The 12,543-nt window shown below is 45.3% G+C and overlaps 1 protein-coding gene across 1 annotated transcript; it reads left to right on the top strand.

Moving 5' to 3' along the window:
* Positions 1 to 6,316: 6,316 nt before the first annotated feature.
* Positions 6,317 to 6,697, top strand: LOC129016183 (nuclear transport factor 2). Its single transcript, XM_054455271.1, has one exon. The coding sequence runs from the start codon at positions 6,317 to 6,319 to the stop codon at positions 6,695 to 6,697; it is 381 nt and encodes a 126-aa protein (XP_054311246.1).
* The last annotated feature ends 5,846 nt before the right edge of the window (positions 6,698 to 12,543 follow it).

Raw genomic sequence — 12,543 nt, 5'->3', positions numbered from 1 at the left:
AAATAGAAGTTTTGACAATTATCCAGGTAAGAAATAATAAGCCCTTGGGCCAAAAGCGGTATTTGCCTGAGGGTGCAGAGAGGGGAAGGAGGAGGATGAGGGTAGTTTCCAACCCTGGGCTCTCCATTCCTTAATGGATGATTGCTTTTTTCTCTCCCACGATCTAGCTACAATGGTGGCAGCACTGGCCCCATGCACCTGCCCATGTGCTGTTTGAAGGACTCTGAAGGCCCAGAATCCCAACATGCTGCCTTCTCCAGGGCCTGTAACCCCTCTACTCAAGTCCCTATTACCACTGTATTCACACAAAAGCAAACACTGAACACTTACTGGACCTTTGGGTTAATAATTTTTTTTTTTTTTTTTTAGGGGCCACCATTAGAATCTTGGCCAACTGTGAGGAAAGGCTGGAAGAGGAGTTTGGAGATGGACTGTGGCAATTCTGGAAGACCCATGTCCTGGAATTCGAGAGAAGGAGAGGAGGCCATACCACCTAGGAGGGAGGGCCTGCTGAGGCGGGGTGAGCTGGAATCTGCTCTCATAAGTTATTCCTGCCCTTTGGCTGCCAGGGATTTGGGGGTCTTTGGTCTTCTCTTTCACTCTGGCCCAGGATCAAATTTCTCTTTAACTTCTTTTTCTGCACGTGGATTCCCAGACCCAACCTGGTGCTCCAGCCGGAGCCTAGGCCATAGTGGAGAGCGCGAGTGAGGAGCATGTCCTCTGATGGGTTCTTCAGCGAGGGTCGAAAGGCAGATCCTGAAAAGGTGACTCGCTTAGACTCACGGGACCAGTCGGGGCAGCTCTGGGACTCCCAGAGTTCCCAAAGATGATGGTCCAAAAACCAGGAGCAGCGTGAGTGGCTGCCGAGTTCCACTCCACTCGTAAGCTCTCGCCAAGTACTGGGCAGGAAACATGATAGCCAAGCGGACTGGGGCGTTGACTTTTTCTCCTGGGAGTGATACCTGGGACAGCCTTCAAGGCTGAAGGGTCGAGGTTCTCTCCGTCGCTCCCACCTGGAGACATCTCTCCTGGCTCTCCGCCGCCGTGCACACGCACTAGCTGGGCAACAGGCGATCAGTCAATGAGACTGCAAACGTTTTTTGCTTTTATTTATTTATTTTTGAGACGGAGTCTTGCTCTGTCTCCCAGGCTGGAGTACAGTGGCGCTATCTCGACTCACTGCAAGCTCCGCCTCCAGGGTACACACCATTCTCCTGCCTCAGCCTCCCGAGTAGCTGGGACTACAGGCGCCCGCCACCACGCCCGGCTATTTTTTTTCTATTTTTATTTTTAGTGGAGACGGGGTTTCACTGTGTTAGCCAGGATGGTCTCGATCTTCTGACCTCGTGATCCGCCCTCCTCGGCCTCCCAAAGTGCTGAGATTACAGGCGTGAGCCACCGCACCCGGCCCGCTGTTTGCTTTTAGTTACTGATTGTTAAAAGATTAAGCTGCTGGTAAGCCAACATCAATAATCCCTCCGGAAAAATCTTTTAACTAAGTTAATAATAGAAAAAAATTGGTTGCAATTGTAGATACCAGTCAATTCGAAGATGTGAGAGAGGGAGGTACAGTGGGTCCCGGGTAGGGTGCAGGGGGTGTGTGCGCGCGCACGTGTTGGGTCGGGGAGACTGAGAGTGTGTGTGCAAGATTTCGGGAGGGAGCTTTGTCTCTGGGGTGAGGAGTGCGGCCTGCAGCTCTCCCAGGCCAGCTTCCGCCCAACACTCCCCACAACCCCCAACCCCCAAGCCCCGCACACTAGCCCCGCCCCAGGCTGGACAGTTACTCCCAAGGACTCTTCCTTTACTCAGAAGGAGGCAGCTGCAAGCCGGGCGTGGTGGCGGGCGTCTGTAACCCCAGCTACTCGGGAGGCTGAGGCAGGAGAACTGCTTGAACCTGGGAGGCGGAAGTTGCAGTGAGTCAAAATCGCGACACTGCACTCCAGCCTGGGCGACAGAGCGAGACTCGGTCTCAAAAACAAACAAACGAACAAAGACGCTGCGAGCGTCCCCTCCTCTCCTTCCCTCTGATTAGCTGAGCGGCATCGATCAAGGACCATCTGGCCCGGGCGGCGGGATAGGGAGGGTCTGGCCGAGTCCCTCTCGGAGGCTTGGAGTCCGCAAGAGATTTGCGGGGGCGGGCTGCGTCTCCAAGAGAGCGAGCTCCCTGTCATGGGCAGTGTCCACAAAATGTGCCTCTATGGGCGACAGAGGGGTGCGGTGGGGCCTAGGAGGCTCGTGGGCGATTCCGAGCAGCGGGTCGGTCCCGAGTGAGGGGCCAGCCCTGGGGCTGGGAGGAAGGGGAGAGGCAGCGCCACTGCTCCTGACTCCCCGGGCGACTGCACGGCGGAAGGCAGAGGGCTGAGCCCCAGCGCGGATCAGCCAAACTCGACAGGCCCTTGCCGGTCACCCGTCCCTAACCCTGGTTGGGCTGGGAGGGGTCTTCTCCTCGCAAGTCCTCTCGCCCGGCGGAGGCTTCTCCTTCCCAACCCCTGTGACGGGCGCACGCCTTAGGCTGCTCTCGCCTGCCGGTGGCCCGCGTCCATCGTGTCGGTCCCAGCGACCCCGATTAACGCAGGTTCGAGATGAGGCGGCTTCCGCCGAGTGGGCGCGGCGTTCGGGGTCCTCCGGGAGCAGGTGGGAAGGACGTGTATGGAGTCTATCGTCTGGACCTCTGGCCTCTGGGTGCGCAGCAACCCCTCGCGGCAGGATTGCCGAGGAGGCCTGCAGCTGTGACTAAACTTGCGCCTCCTCCGCCGGCTTCGCGGCCCGCAATCCACCCGGGCTAATGGTGTCAACCTTGGATTCCTCTCAATGCCGGGCCCTGTGGCACCCGGGAAAGTCTCCACGCAGGAAGGCCCAGGGTCCTGTGGGTGTACACATGGGAAGGCACAAAAGCTGTAGATATTGTTTGTTCAAATTGAAGCTCAGTGGAAAGCTCTGCCTTCTTATTTTTTAAAAAATTCAACTTTGTTGAAGTATAGTTTACATGCAATAAAATGCACCCACTTTAAGTGGATATTTAGATACATATTTTGACACGTCACACTCCACTACCATGATCAAGATACAGAACATTTCCATGTCCTCAAAAATTACCTTGTGCTGTCATCCCAGACTACCCTGTGTCCCTCTACTCACCCCATCCCACACACCTGAGTTCTAGGCAACCGCCGGACTGCTTTCTTCTACTATAGATTATGTTTTTGTATGTTCTGGAGTTTCATATCAATGGAATCATACACTATGATCTCTGTGTCTGACTTTCACTTAGCTTAATGTTGTTGAGACTCCTCCCTATTGTTGGAAAGATCAGTAGTTTACTCTTTTGTGTGTGAAATGGAGTCTCGCTCTGTCGCCCGGGCTGGAGTGCAGTGGCGCGATCTCAGCTCACTGCAACCTCCGCCTCCTGGGTTCAAGCGATTCTCGTGCCTCAGCCTCCTGAGTAGCTGAGATTACAGGCACCCGCCATCACACCCGACTAATTTTTGTATTTCTTTAATAGAGACGGGGTTTCACCATGTTGGCCAGGCTGGTCTCGAACTTCTGACCTCAGGTGATCCACCCACCTCGGCCTCCCTAAGTGCTGGTATTACAGGTGTGAGCCACCGCGCCCGGCTTTTTTATTGCTGATATTGCATTGTCTGGTTGTACCACAATTTGTTTATCCTTTCTCTTGTCCATAGACATTTGGACTTTTTCCCAGTTTGGGCTATTTTGAATTAAGCTGTTAGGAATATTTGTTCAATTCTGTGTGACTGTATGATTTCATTTCTCTTGGGTGCATATCTAGAAATGGAATTGGTGGGTCATACCAGAAAATATATTTTTAATGTTGTAAGAAACTGCAAAACTATTTTCTAAAGTGGCTGAAGCATTTTACACTCCCACCAATAGTATATGAAAGCTCCAGTCGTCTCCACATAGCCACCAATTTTTAGTATTGCCAGTCTTTTTAATTTTAGTTATGCTAGTGGGTGCCCAGTGGTACCTTACTGTATTTTAAAATTTCATTTCTCAAATAACTACTTTGAGCATCTAATGATGTGTTCGTTTTAAAAATGTGTATATCTTATTTAGTGCAATGTCTGTTCAAATATTTTGCTCATTTTTATCAGGTTATTTGTTTTATATTACTGAGCTGTAAAAGTTTTCTATATATTTAGGATATAACTCCCTTATTTATGTTTTGCATATATTTTCTCACAGTCTGTGGCTTGCCTCATCATTTTCTTTTTCTTTCTCTCTCTTTTTTTTTTTTTTTTTTGAGACGGAGTTTCACTCTTGTTGCCCAGGCTGGAGTGCAATGGTGTGATCTCAGCTCACCACAACCTCCACCTCCCAGGTTCAAGCAATTCTCCTGCCTCAGCCTCCCAAGTAGCTGGGATTATGGTCACACACCACCATGCCTGCCTAATTTTTTATTTTTAGTAGAGATGGGGTTTCTCCATGTTGGTCAGGCTGGTCTTGAACACTCGACCTCAGGTGATCCGTCCGCCTTGGCCTCCCAAAGTGCTGGGATTACAGGCATGAAGCACCACACCCAGGCTTTTTTGTTTTGTTTTGTTTTTGTTTTTGTTTTTTCAAGATAGAGTCTTGCTTTGTCACCCAGGCTGGAGGGCAGTGGCATGATCTCAGGTCACTGCAACCTCCGCCTCCTGGGTTCAAGCGATTCTCCTGCCTCAGCCTCCCCAGTAGCTGGGATTACAGGCGTTCGCCACCATGCCTGGCTAATTTTTGTGTTTTTTAGTAGAAATGGGGTTTTGCCATGTTGGCCAGGCTGGTTTCGAACTTCTGACCTCATGTTCTGCCTGCCTCGACCTCCCAGAGTGCTGGAATTACAGTCATAAGCCACCGCGCGCGGGCTGCCTCGTCATTTTCATAACCTTTTCAAAGAGTTAGTTTTAGTTTTGATGAAATCTAATAATCATTTTCTTTTATGGTTTGTGATTTTGAGGTCTTAAGAAATCTTTTGCCTTATGTCAGGTTTGCATAGATTTTTTTTCCTTTGTTTTCTTCTTACAAGTTTTATAGTTTTAGCTCATATGTTTAGGCCTATGATCTATTTCAAGTTAAATTTTACATATGGTATGAGGTAAAGATTGAGGTCCATTTTTTTCTGTGTGGATATCCCATTGTTCCAGCATGATTCACTGAATAGACTACCCTTTTCCCATTAAGTTACCTTAGAACCTGTGGTAGCTAGAATTGAAGATGGCACCTAATGAATACCACCTGTTTGCAGGCCTCTGTGTAGTCCTCTTCCGCTGCATTGGTTTCTTTGGTTGACCTGTGTAATCAATACAATTTTGCAGAAATTAGGGAGTAAAAGTTAACAACACTAGGTCATAAAAACATTGGCTTCTACCTTGCTCTCTACCTTGATCACTCCTGGATCACTCACCCAGGGAAGCCAGCTGGAAACTCAAGCCACTCTATGAAGAGTCTTATGTGGTGAAGAACTGAAGCCTCATGCCAACATCAGCATCTACCTGCCAGACAAGTAAGTGAGCCATTTTAAGAGTAGGTCCTCCAGTCCCAGTCAAGCATTCAGGTGACTAGCCTCAGCCAACATCTTGATGTGCAAACTCAGGAGAAGGCCTGAACTAGAACCACGAGTCTAAGCTGCCTCTGAATTCCTAACCTAAGAAACTATATTTCTAGACTCTCAATTCTGTTCCATAGATCTATGTGTCTGTCCTTACAGCAACACTACACTGTCTTGATTACTGTAGTAAGTCTTAAAGCTTTCTAATATTGTTTTCTTTAAAAATTGCTTTGACTCTTCTAGGTTCTTTATATTTTTATATCAGTTTTAGAATTAGCTTGTAAATTTCTACAAAAATCTTGCTGGGTTTTGATTGGGTTTACATTGAAGCTATAGTTTTAATTCTGGGAAAACTGATCTCTTCTCTTTTTTTTTTTTTTTTGACACGGAGTTTTTGCTCTTGTCGCCCAGTCTGGAGTGCAATGGTGTGATCTTGGCTTACTGCAACCTCCATCTCCTGGGTTCAAGATATTCTCCTGCCTTAGCCTCCCAAGTAGCTGGGATTACAGGCACCCGCCACCAAGCCTGGCTAGTTTTTTGTATTTTTAGTAGAGACGGGGTTTCATCATGTTGGTCAGGCTGGTGTTGAACTCCTGACCGCAGGTGATCCACCCCCCTCGCCCTCCCAAAGTGCTGGGATTACAGGTGTGAGCCACCACACCCGGCCTGAAAACTGGTATCTTAATATTCAGAACCACTCTGGGTTGCCGCCATGGCTGCCACCGTCGTGCCAGCCGCTCAGGTCTCCGTGAGGCCAAGTGACGCTCAAGAATGGGGGACAAGCCAGTTTGGGAGCCGATTGGATCCAGCTTCAATCAACATTACTACCAGTTATTTGATAACGATAGAACGCAACTAGGCACAATTTACATTGATGCCTCATGCCTTACGTGGGAAGTACAACAGTTCCAGGGGAAAGCTGTCATTGTGGAGAAGTTGTCTAGCCTTCCCTTCCAGAAAATCCAGAACAGCCTCACGGCGCAGGACCATCAGCCCACGCCAGATAGCTGCATTATCAGCATGGTTGTGGGCCAGCTTAAGGCGGATGAAGACCCCATCATAGGGTTCCACCAGATGTTCCTACTAAAGAATATCAACGATGGCTTTTGCACCAATGACATGTTCAGGTTTGCCCTGCGCAGCTTCGGCTGACCTCCTCTCAGCCAGGCACTAACACTGTTTCCTCCTCCCTTCTCTTCCCAATACTATTCCTACTCCTCCAGATGCTCCAAATATCATGCACAAATAAGCAGGGCAGCGGCGGGAGTGGGCGCAGTGTGCTGCTGCCACCGAGGTGTTTTGCATGATGTTTGGACGCTAGACTAGTTACATCTGACAGGAGAAGTTTGTGTTGTACCAGTGCGTGCCTTGGAAAGACTTAAGTAATGCAAAAGGTTGTCCTTTGTTTTTGTTTTTTTGGTTTTTTTTTAAATCTACTGACAGGTTGCTTTAGTAACCCAAAGAAGTGAAGGAGAAAGCAGCTGCCTCACCGCCCCGACATTGATTTGTTCAGATGTTTCAATGCCTTATGATACAATAAAACCAAACCAAACAAAACAAAAAAACCAAAACAAAAAATTTTCTTTAAAAATTCAGTCTTCTGATCTATGAACATGGAAAATAATCTGCATTTATGTATGTTTTCTTAAAAATTTCTAAACAATATTTTATAGTTTTAGGTGCTCAAGTTTAGGTCTTGCAAATATTTTGTAAAACTTATCCCTAAGTATTTCATGTTTTTGATGATACAATGAATGGTACTGTGTTTTAAATTTCTATTTATAGTTGCTTGTTGCTAGGACAGTGTATAAACATACAATTGATATGTGTATATTGACCTTTTATCCTGTGATGTTTCTAAACATCCTTCTTGGTACCAGTAGCTTCTTAAAAGTTTCTTTTGGATTTTCTACATAGATAATCATGTTGTCTCTGAAAACGATAATTTTACTTCTTCCTTTCCAATTAGGAAGCCTTTTAGTTACTTTTCTTCCCTTATTTCAATGATTGGGACCTCTAGTACAATATTGGGTTTCTTTGTTTGTTTGTTTGTTTTTGTAGAGACAGGGCCTCGCCATGTTGCCCAGACTGGTCTTGAACTCCTGGACTCAAGTGATCCTCCCACTTCAGCCTCCCAAAATGCTGGGATTACAGGCATGAGCCATTGCACCTGGCCGTTATTCCAACATTGAATAGAAGTGGCAAGAAAAGACAATGTTGCTCTTGTTTCTAATTTTAGGGGAAAACATTCAGTCTTCACCATTAACTGTGTTATTAAGTGAAGGTTTTTCATAAGCATTCTTTATTAGATTGAAGAAATTCCCTTCTATTCCTAGTTTGCTGAGACATTTTATTATAAATGTGTGTTGAATTTTGTCAAATGCTTTTCTATATTTATTGACATGATCATATTGTTTTCTTTTTCTGGTTGAATAATATAATAAATAAACAATGTCAATTGTTGAATGTTAAACAAATTTTGCATAATTCTTGGGATAAACCCCATTTGAGCATGATGCATTTTCCTTATTATTTTCTTATTATATTGCTAAATTTGATTTGCTTATATTTTGTTAAGGATTTTTTTCATCTCTGTTTATGAGGGATATTGGTTACAGTTTTTTTTTCTTATAATATCTTTGTCTTTGTTTTGGAAACAGGATAATGCCGACTTCATAGTAGGAGTTGCAAAGTATTTACTTCTATTTTCAGGAAGAGTTTATGTGAGTTTGTACTATTATTTTCTTCAGTGATTGATAGAATTCACTGGTGAAGCCATCTGGCTGGGAGTTTTCTTTGTGGAAAGGTTTGTAATCAGAAATTCTAATTCCTTAATAATTATAATGAATATTCAGGTTATTTCTTCTTGAGTGAACATCAGTCTTCCTTTCAAAATAATTTTTCCCTTCCATCCAAGTTATTGAATTTATTGACATAAACTTGTACCATCTGTAGTGATGCTTCCTCTTTCATTCCTGATATTGGTAAGTCTGTCTTCTTTCTTTTTTTTCTATTCAGTCTGACTAGACGTTTTTCAATATTATCTTCTCAAATAATTGGCTTTAGAGTAATTGATTTCCCTACTGTCGAGGGCTTATTTCTTCTCTTTTTTTTTTTTTTTTTGAGATAGGGTCTCACTCTGTCACCTAGGTTGGAGTGCAATGGCAGGATCATGGCTCACTGCAGCCTCAACCTTTCTGGCTCAACTGATCCTCCTGCCTCAGCCTACTGAGTAGCTGGGACCACAGGCACATGCCACCATGCCTGGCTAATTTTTAAAATTTTTTTGTAGAGTTGGAGTCTTGCTATGTTGCCCAGGCTGGTGAGGGGGTCTTCTCTAATTATTTTGCTCATCTTTATTTTCGCTTCCCATTGCTTACTTTGGGTTTACTTTGCTTTTCTTTTTCTAGTCTCATGAGATGGAAACATAGATCACTGATTTGAGATCTTTATTCTTTTCTACTATAAGCATTTGATACTCTTAATTTCCTTGGATGCTTAACTGCTTCTCACAGATTTTGCTATATTGTGTTTTATTTTTATCCAATTCAAAATATTTTCTAATTGCCCTTGTAATTTCTTCTTTTACCCATAGGTCATTAAGAAGTGTATTTCATTTCCAAGTATTTGGAGATTTTCCACATATCTTTCTGTTATTGGGTTTACTAACATTATAGTCGAGGATATACTCTGTATGGTTTTATTTTATTTTATTTTTTGAGACAGGGTCTTACTCTGTCACCCAGGCTGGAGTGCAGTGGCTCGATCTCGGCTCACTGCAACCACCACCTCCTGGGTTCAAACGATTCTCCCACCTCAGCCTCCCAAGTAGCTGGGACTACAGGCACAGGCCACCACACACAGCTAATTTTTGTATTTTTTGGTAGAGATGGGGTTTCACCATATTGGCCAGGCTGGACTCCTGACCTCAAGTGATCCGCCCACTTTGGCCTCCCAAAGTGCTGGGATTACAGGCATGAGCCACCATGCCTGGCCATACTCTGTATGGTTTTAATCCTTTCAAATATATTGTGACTTATTTTTTGGCCCAGGGTATGGTCTATCTTGATAAATATTTTGTATTCACTTGAAAAACATATGTATTCTACTGTTGTTGGGTGGGTTCTATAAATTCAATCAGATCAAGTTGGTTGGTAGGATTGCTCAAGTATTTTATGTCTTGACTGTTTACTTTTATGTCTACTTCTATAATTACTGAGAAAGTAGGGCTGGGCGCGGTGGCTCACGCCTGCAATCCCAGCACTTTGGGAAACCCAGGCAGGTGGATCACCTGAGGTCAGGAGTTCAAAACCAGCTTGGCCAACATGGTGAAACTCCGTCTCTACTAAAAATACAAACAATTAGCCTGGGTGGTGGCGGGCGCCTGTAGTCCCAGCTACTAGGGAGGCTGAGGCAGGAGAATGGCGTGAACCCAGGAGGCGGAACTTGCAGCGAGCTGAGATCGCGCCACTGCACTCCAGCCTGGGCGACAGTGTGAGACTCCGTCTCAAAAAAAAAAAAAAGAAAAATACAAAAATTAGCTGGGCATGGTGGCGGGCGCCTGTAATTCCAGCTACTTGGGAGGCTGAGGCAGGAGAATTGCTTGAACCCGAGAGGCGGAGGTTGCAGCGAGCTGAGATCGCGCCACTGCACTCCAGCCTGGGTGACAGAGTGAGACTCCACCTCAAGAAAAAAAAAATACTGAGAAAGCAGTGTTGACATCTCCAACCACACTTGTAGGTTTGTCTGTTTCTCCTTTTCATTCTATCAGGTTTTGTCTCTTGTATTTCAAAGTTCTTTTATTGGCCAGGTGTGGTGGCTCACTCCTGTAATCCCAGCACTTTGGGAGGCCGAGGCAGGCGGATCACAAGGTCAGGAGATCGAGACCATCCTGGCTAACACGGTGAAACCCCGTTTCTACTAAAAATACAAAAACAAATTAGCCGGGCGTGGTGGCAGGCGCCTGTAGTCCCAGCTACTAGGGAGGCTGAGGCAGGAGAATGGCGTGAACCCGGGAGGCGGAGCTTGCAGTGAGCTGAGATCGCGCCACTGCACTCCAGCCTGGGCGACAGAGCGAGACTCCGTTTAAAAAAAAAAAAAAAAAAAAAAAAAAAAAGATATTGCAGTCTTGCCTTCTGGCTTGCATAGTTTTTGGTGAGAAACCTACGGTCATTCTTTTTTTTTTTTTCTTTTTGAGACAGAGTCTCGCACTGTCGCCCAGACTGGAGTGTAGCGGTGCGATCTTGGCTCGCTGCAAGTTCCGCCTCCCGGGTTCACGCCATTCTCCTGCCTCAGCCTCCCTAGTAGCTGGGACTACAGGCGCCCGCCACCACGCCCGGCTAATTTTTTTTTTTTGTATTTTTAGTAGAGGCGGGGTTTCATCGTGTTAGCTAGGATGGTCCCTATCTCCTGACCTCATGATCCGCCCGCCTCGGGCTCCCAAAGTGCTGGGATTACAGGCGTGAGCCACCGCGCCCGGCCCATTCTTTATTATCTTAGTTTCTCTATAGGTAGTGTCTTTTTTTAATCTCTGGCTGCCTTTCAGAATTTTTTTTTTATTACTACTTTTCAATATTTGATTATTATTTGTCTTGGTGTAGGGGATTTTTTGTTTGTGTGGGTTTTTTTCTTTTTGAGACAGAGTTTCACTCTTGTTGCCCGGGCTGAAGTGCAATGGCGCGATCTCGGCTCACTGCAACCTCCACCTCCTGGGTTCAAGCGATTCTCCTACCTCAGTCTCCCGAGTAGCTGGGATTACAGTCACATGCCACCATGCCTGGCTAATTTTGTATTTTTAGTAGAGATGGGGTTTCTCGTTTTGGTCAGGCTGGTCTCAAACTCCCGACCTCAAATGATCTGCCCACCTTGGCCTCCCAAAGTGCTGGGATTACAGGCGTGAGCCACCATGCCCGGCCTTTTTATTTGCTTTTTATCCTGCTTGGGGTTTGTCGAGCTACTTGGATAATTAAGATTATATTTTTAGTCAAATTTGGACCATTATTAACCATTATTTTTTCCTTCTTCCTCCTTTCTTTACTTCTGGGACTTCAATTATATGTACATTGTGTACATGTTGCGCATGTCTAATTACATGTAAAAGAAGACCCCTTGACATTGTCCACTAAGTCACTGAGGAACAAGATCATTTTTTTTCATTCTTTTTTCTCTCTTTGCTTCATTTTAGTATGGTGTTTTTTTTTTTTTTTTTTGAGACAGGGTCTTGCTCTGTTGTCCAGACTGAAGTACAGTGGCATGATCATGGCTCACTGTAACTTCAACTTCCTGGGCTTAAGCAATCGTCCCACCTCAGCCTCCTGAGTAGCTGGGATCACAGGTGTGCACCACCACATTGGTCTCCCTATGTTGCCCAGGCTGGTCTCGAACTCCTGGGTTCATGTGATCCTTCCACCTTGGCCTCCCAAAGTGTGGGATGACAGGTGTGAGCCACTGCACCTGGCCTATATGTTTTCTATTCTGATTTTTTAAATTTGTAGGGTCCTATCTGCTCTTATTCCCATCCAATGTATTTTTCAACTCAGCTTGTATTTTTCATCTCTAGCAGTACTATTTTAATATTTTTTATATTTTTGATTTCTCTTATTTTCCTTCTTTTTTGTTTTTTTGTTTTCATTTGTTTGTTTTGTTGTTGCTGTTGTTTGTTTGTTTGTTTAGAGACAGGGTATTCCTCTGTCACCCAGGCTGGGGTGTAATGGCACAATCATAGCTCACTGTAGCTTCAAACTACTGGATTCAAGTGATCTTTCTACCTCAGCCTCCTGAGTAGCTAGGACTACAGGTGCATACCACCATGTCTGGCTGGTTTTTTATTTTTATTTTTTTGGTAGAGATGAGGTCTTACTATGTTGCCCAAGCTGGTCTCAAACTCCTGGGCTCAAGTGATCCTCCTATCTCAGCCTCCCAAAGTGCTGGAATTACAGGTGTGAATCACTGTGCTTGGCCCATTTCTTTCATTTTCATATTTTTGGCTTAATTGGGCA

Source organism: Pongo pygmaeus, chromosome 1, assembly GCF_028885625.2.
Source record: "Pongo pygmaeus isolate AG05252 chromosome 1, NHGRI_mPonPyg2-v2.0_pri, whole genome shotgun sequence".
NCBI lineage: Eukaryota > Metazoa > Chordata > Mammalia > Primates > Hominidae > Pongo > Pongo pygmaeus.
This window is presented reverse-complemented; position numbering and strand designations above follow the sequence as displayed.

Excerpts from the sequence above, each read along its gene's own strand:
- LOC129016183 (XM_054455271.1), top strand. The coding sequence starts at position 6,317 with ATGGGGGACAAGCCAGTTTGGGAGCCGATTGGATCCAGCTTCAATCAA.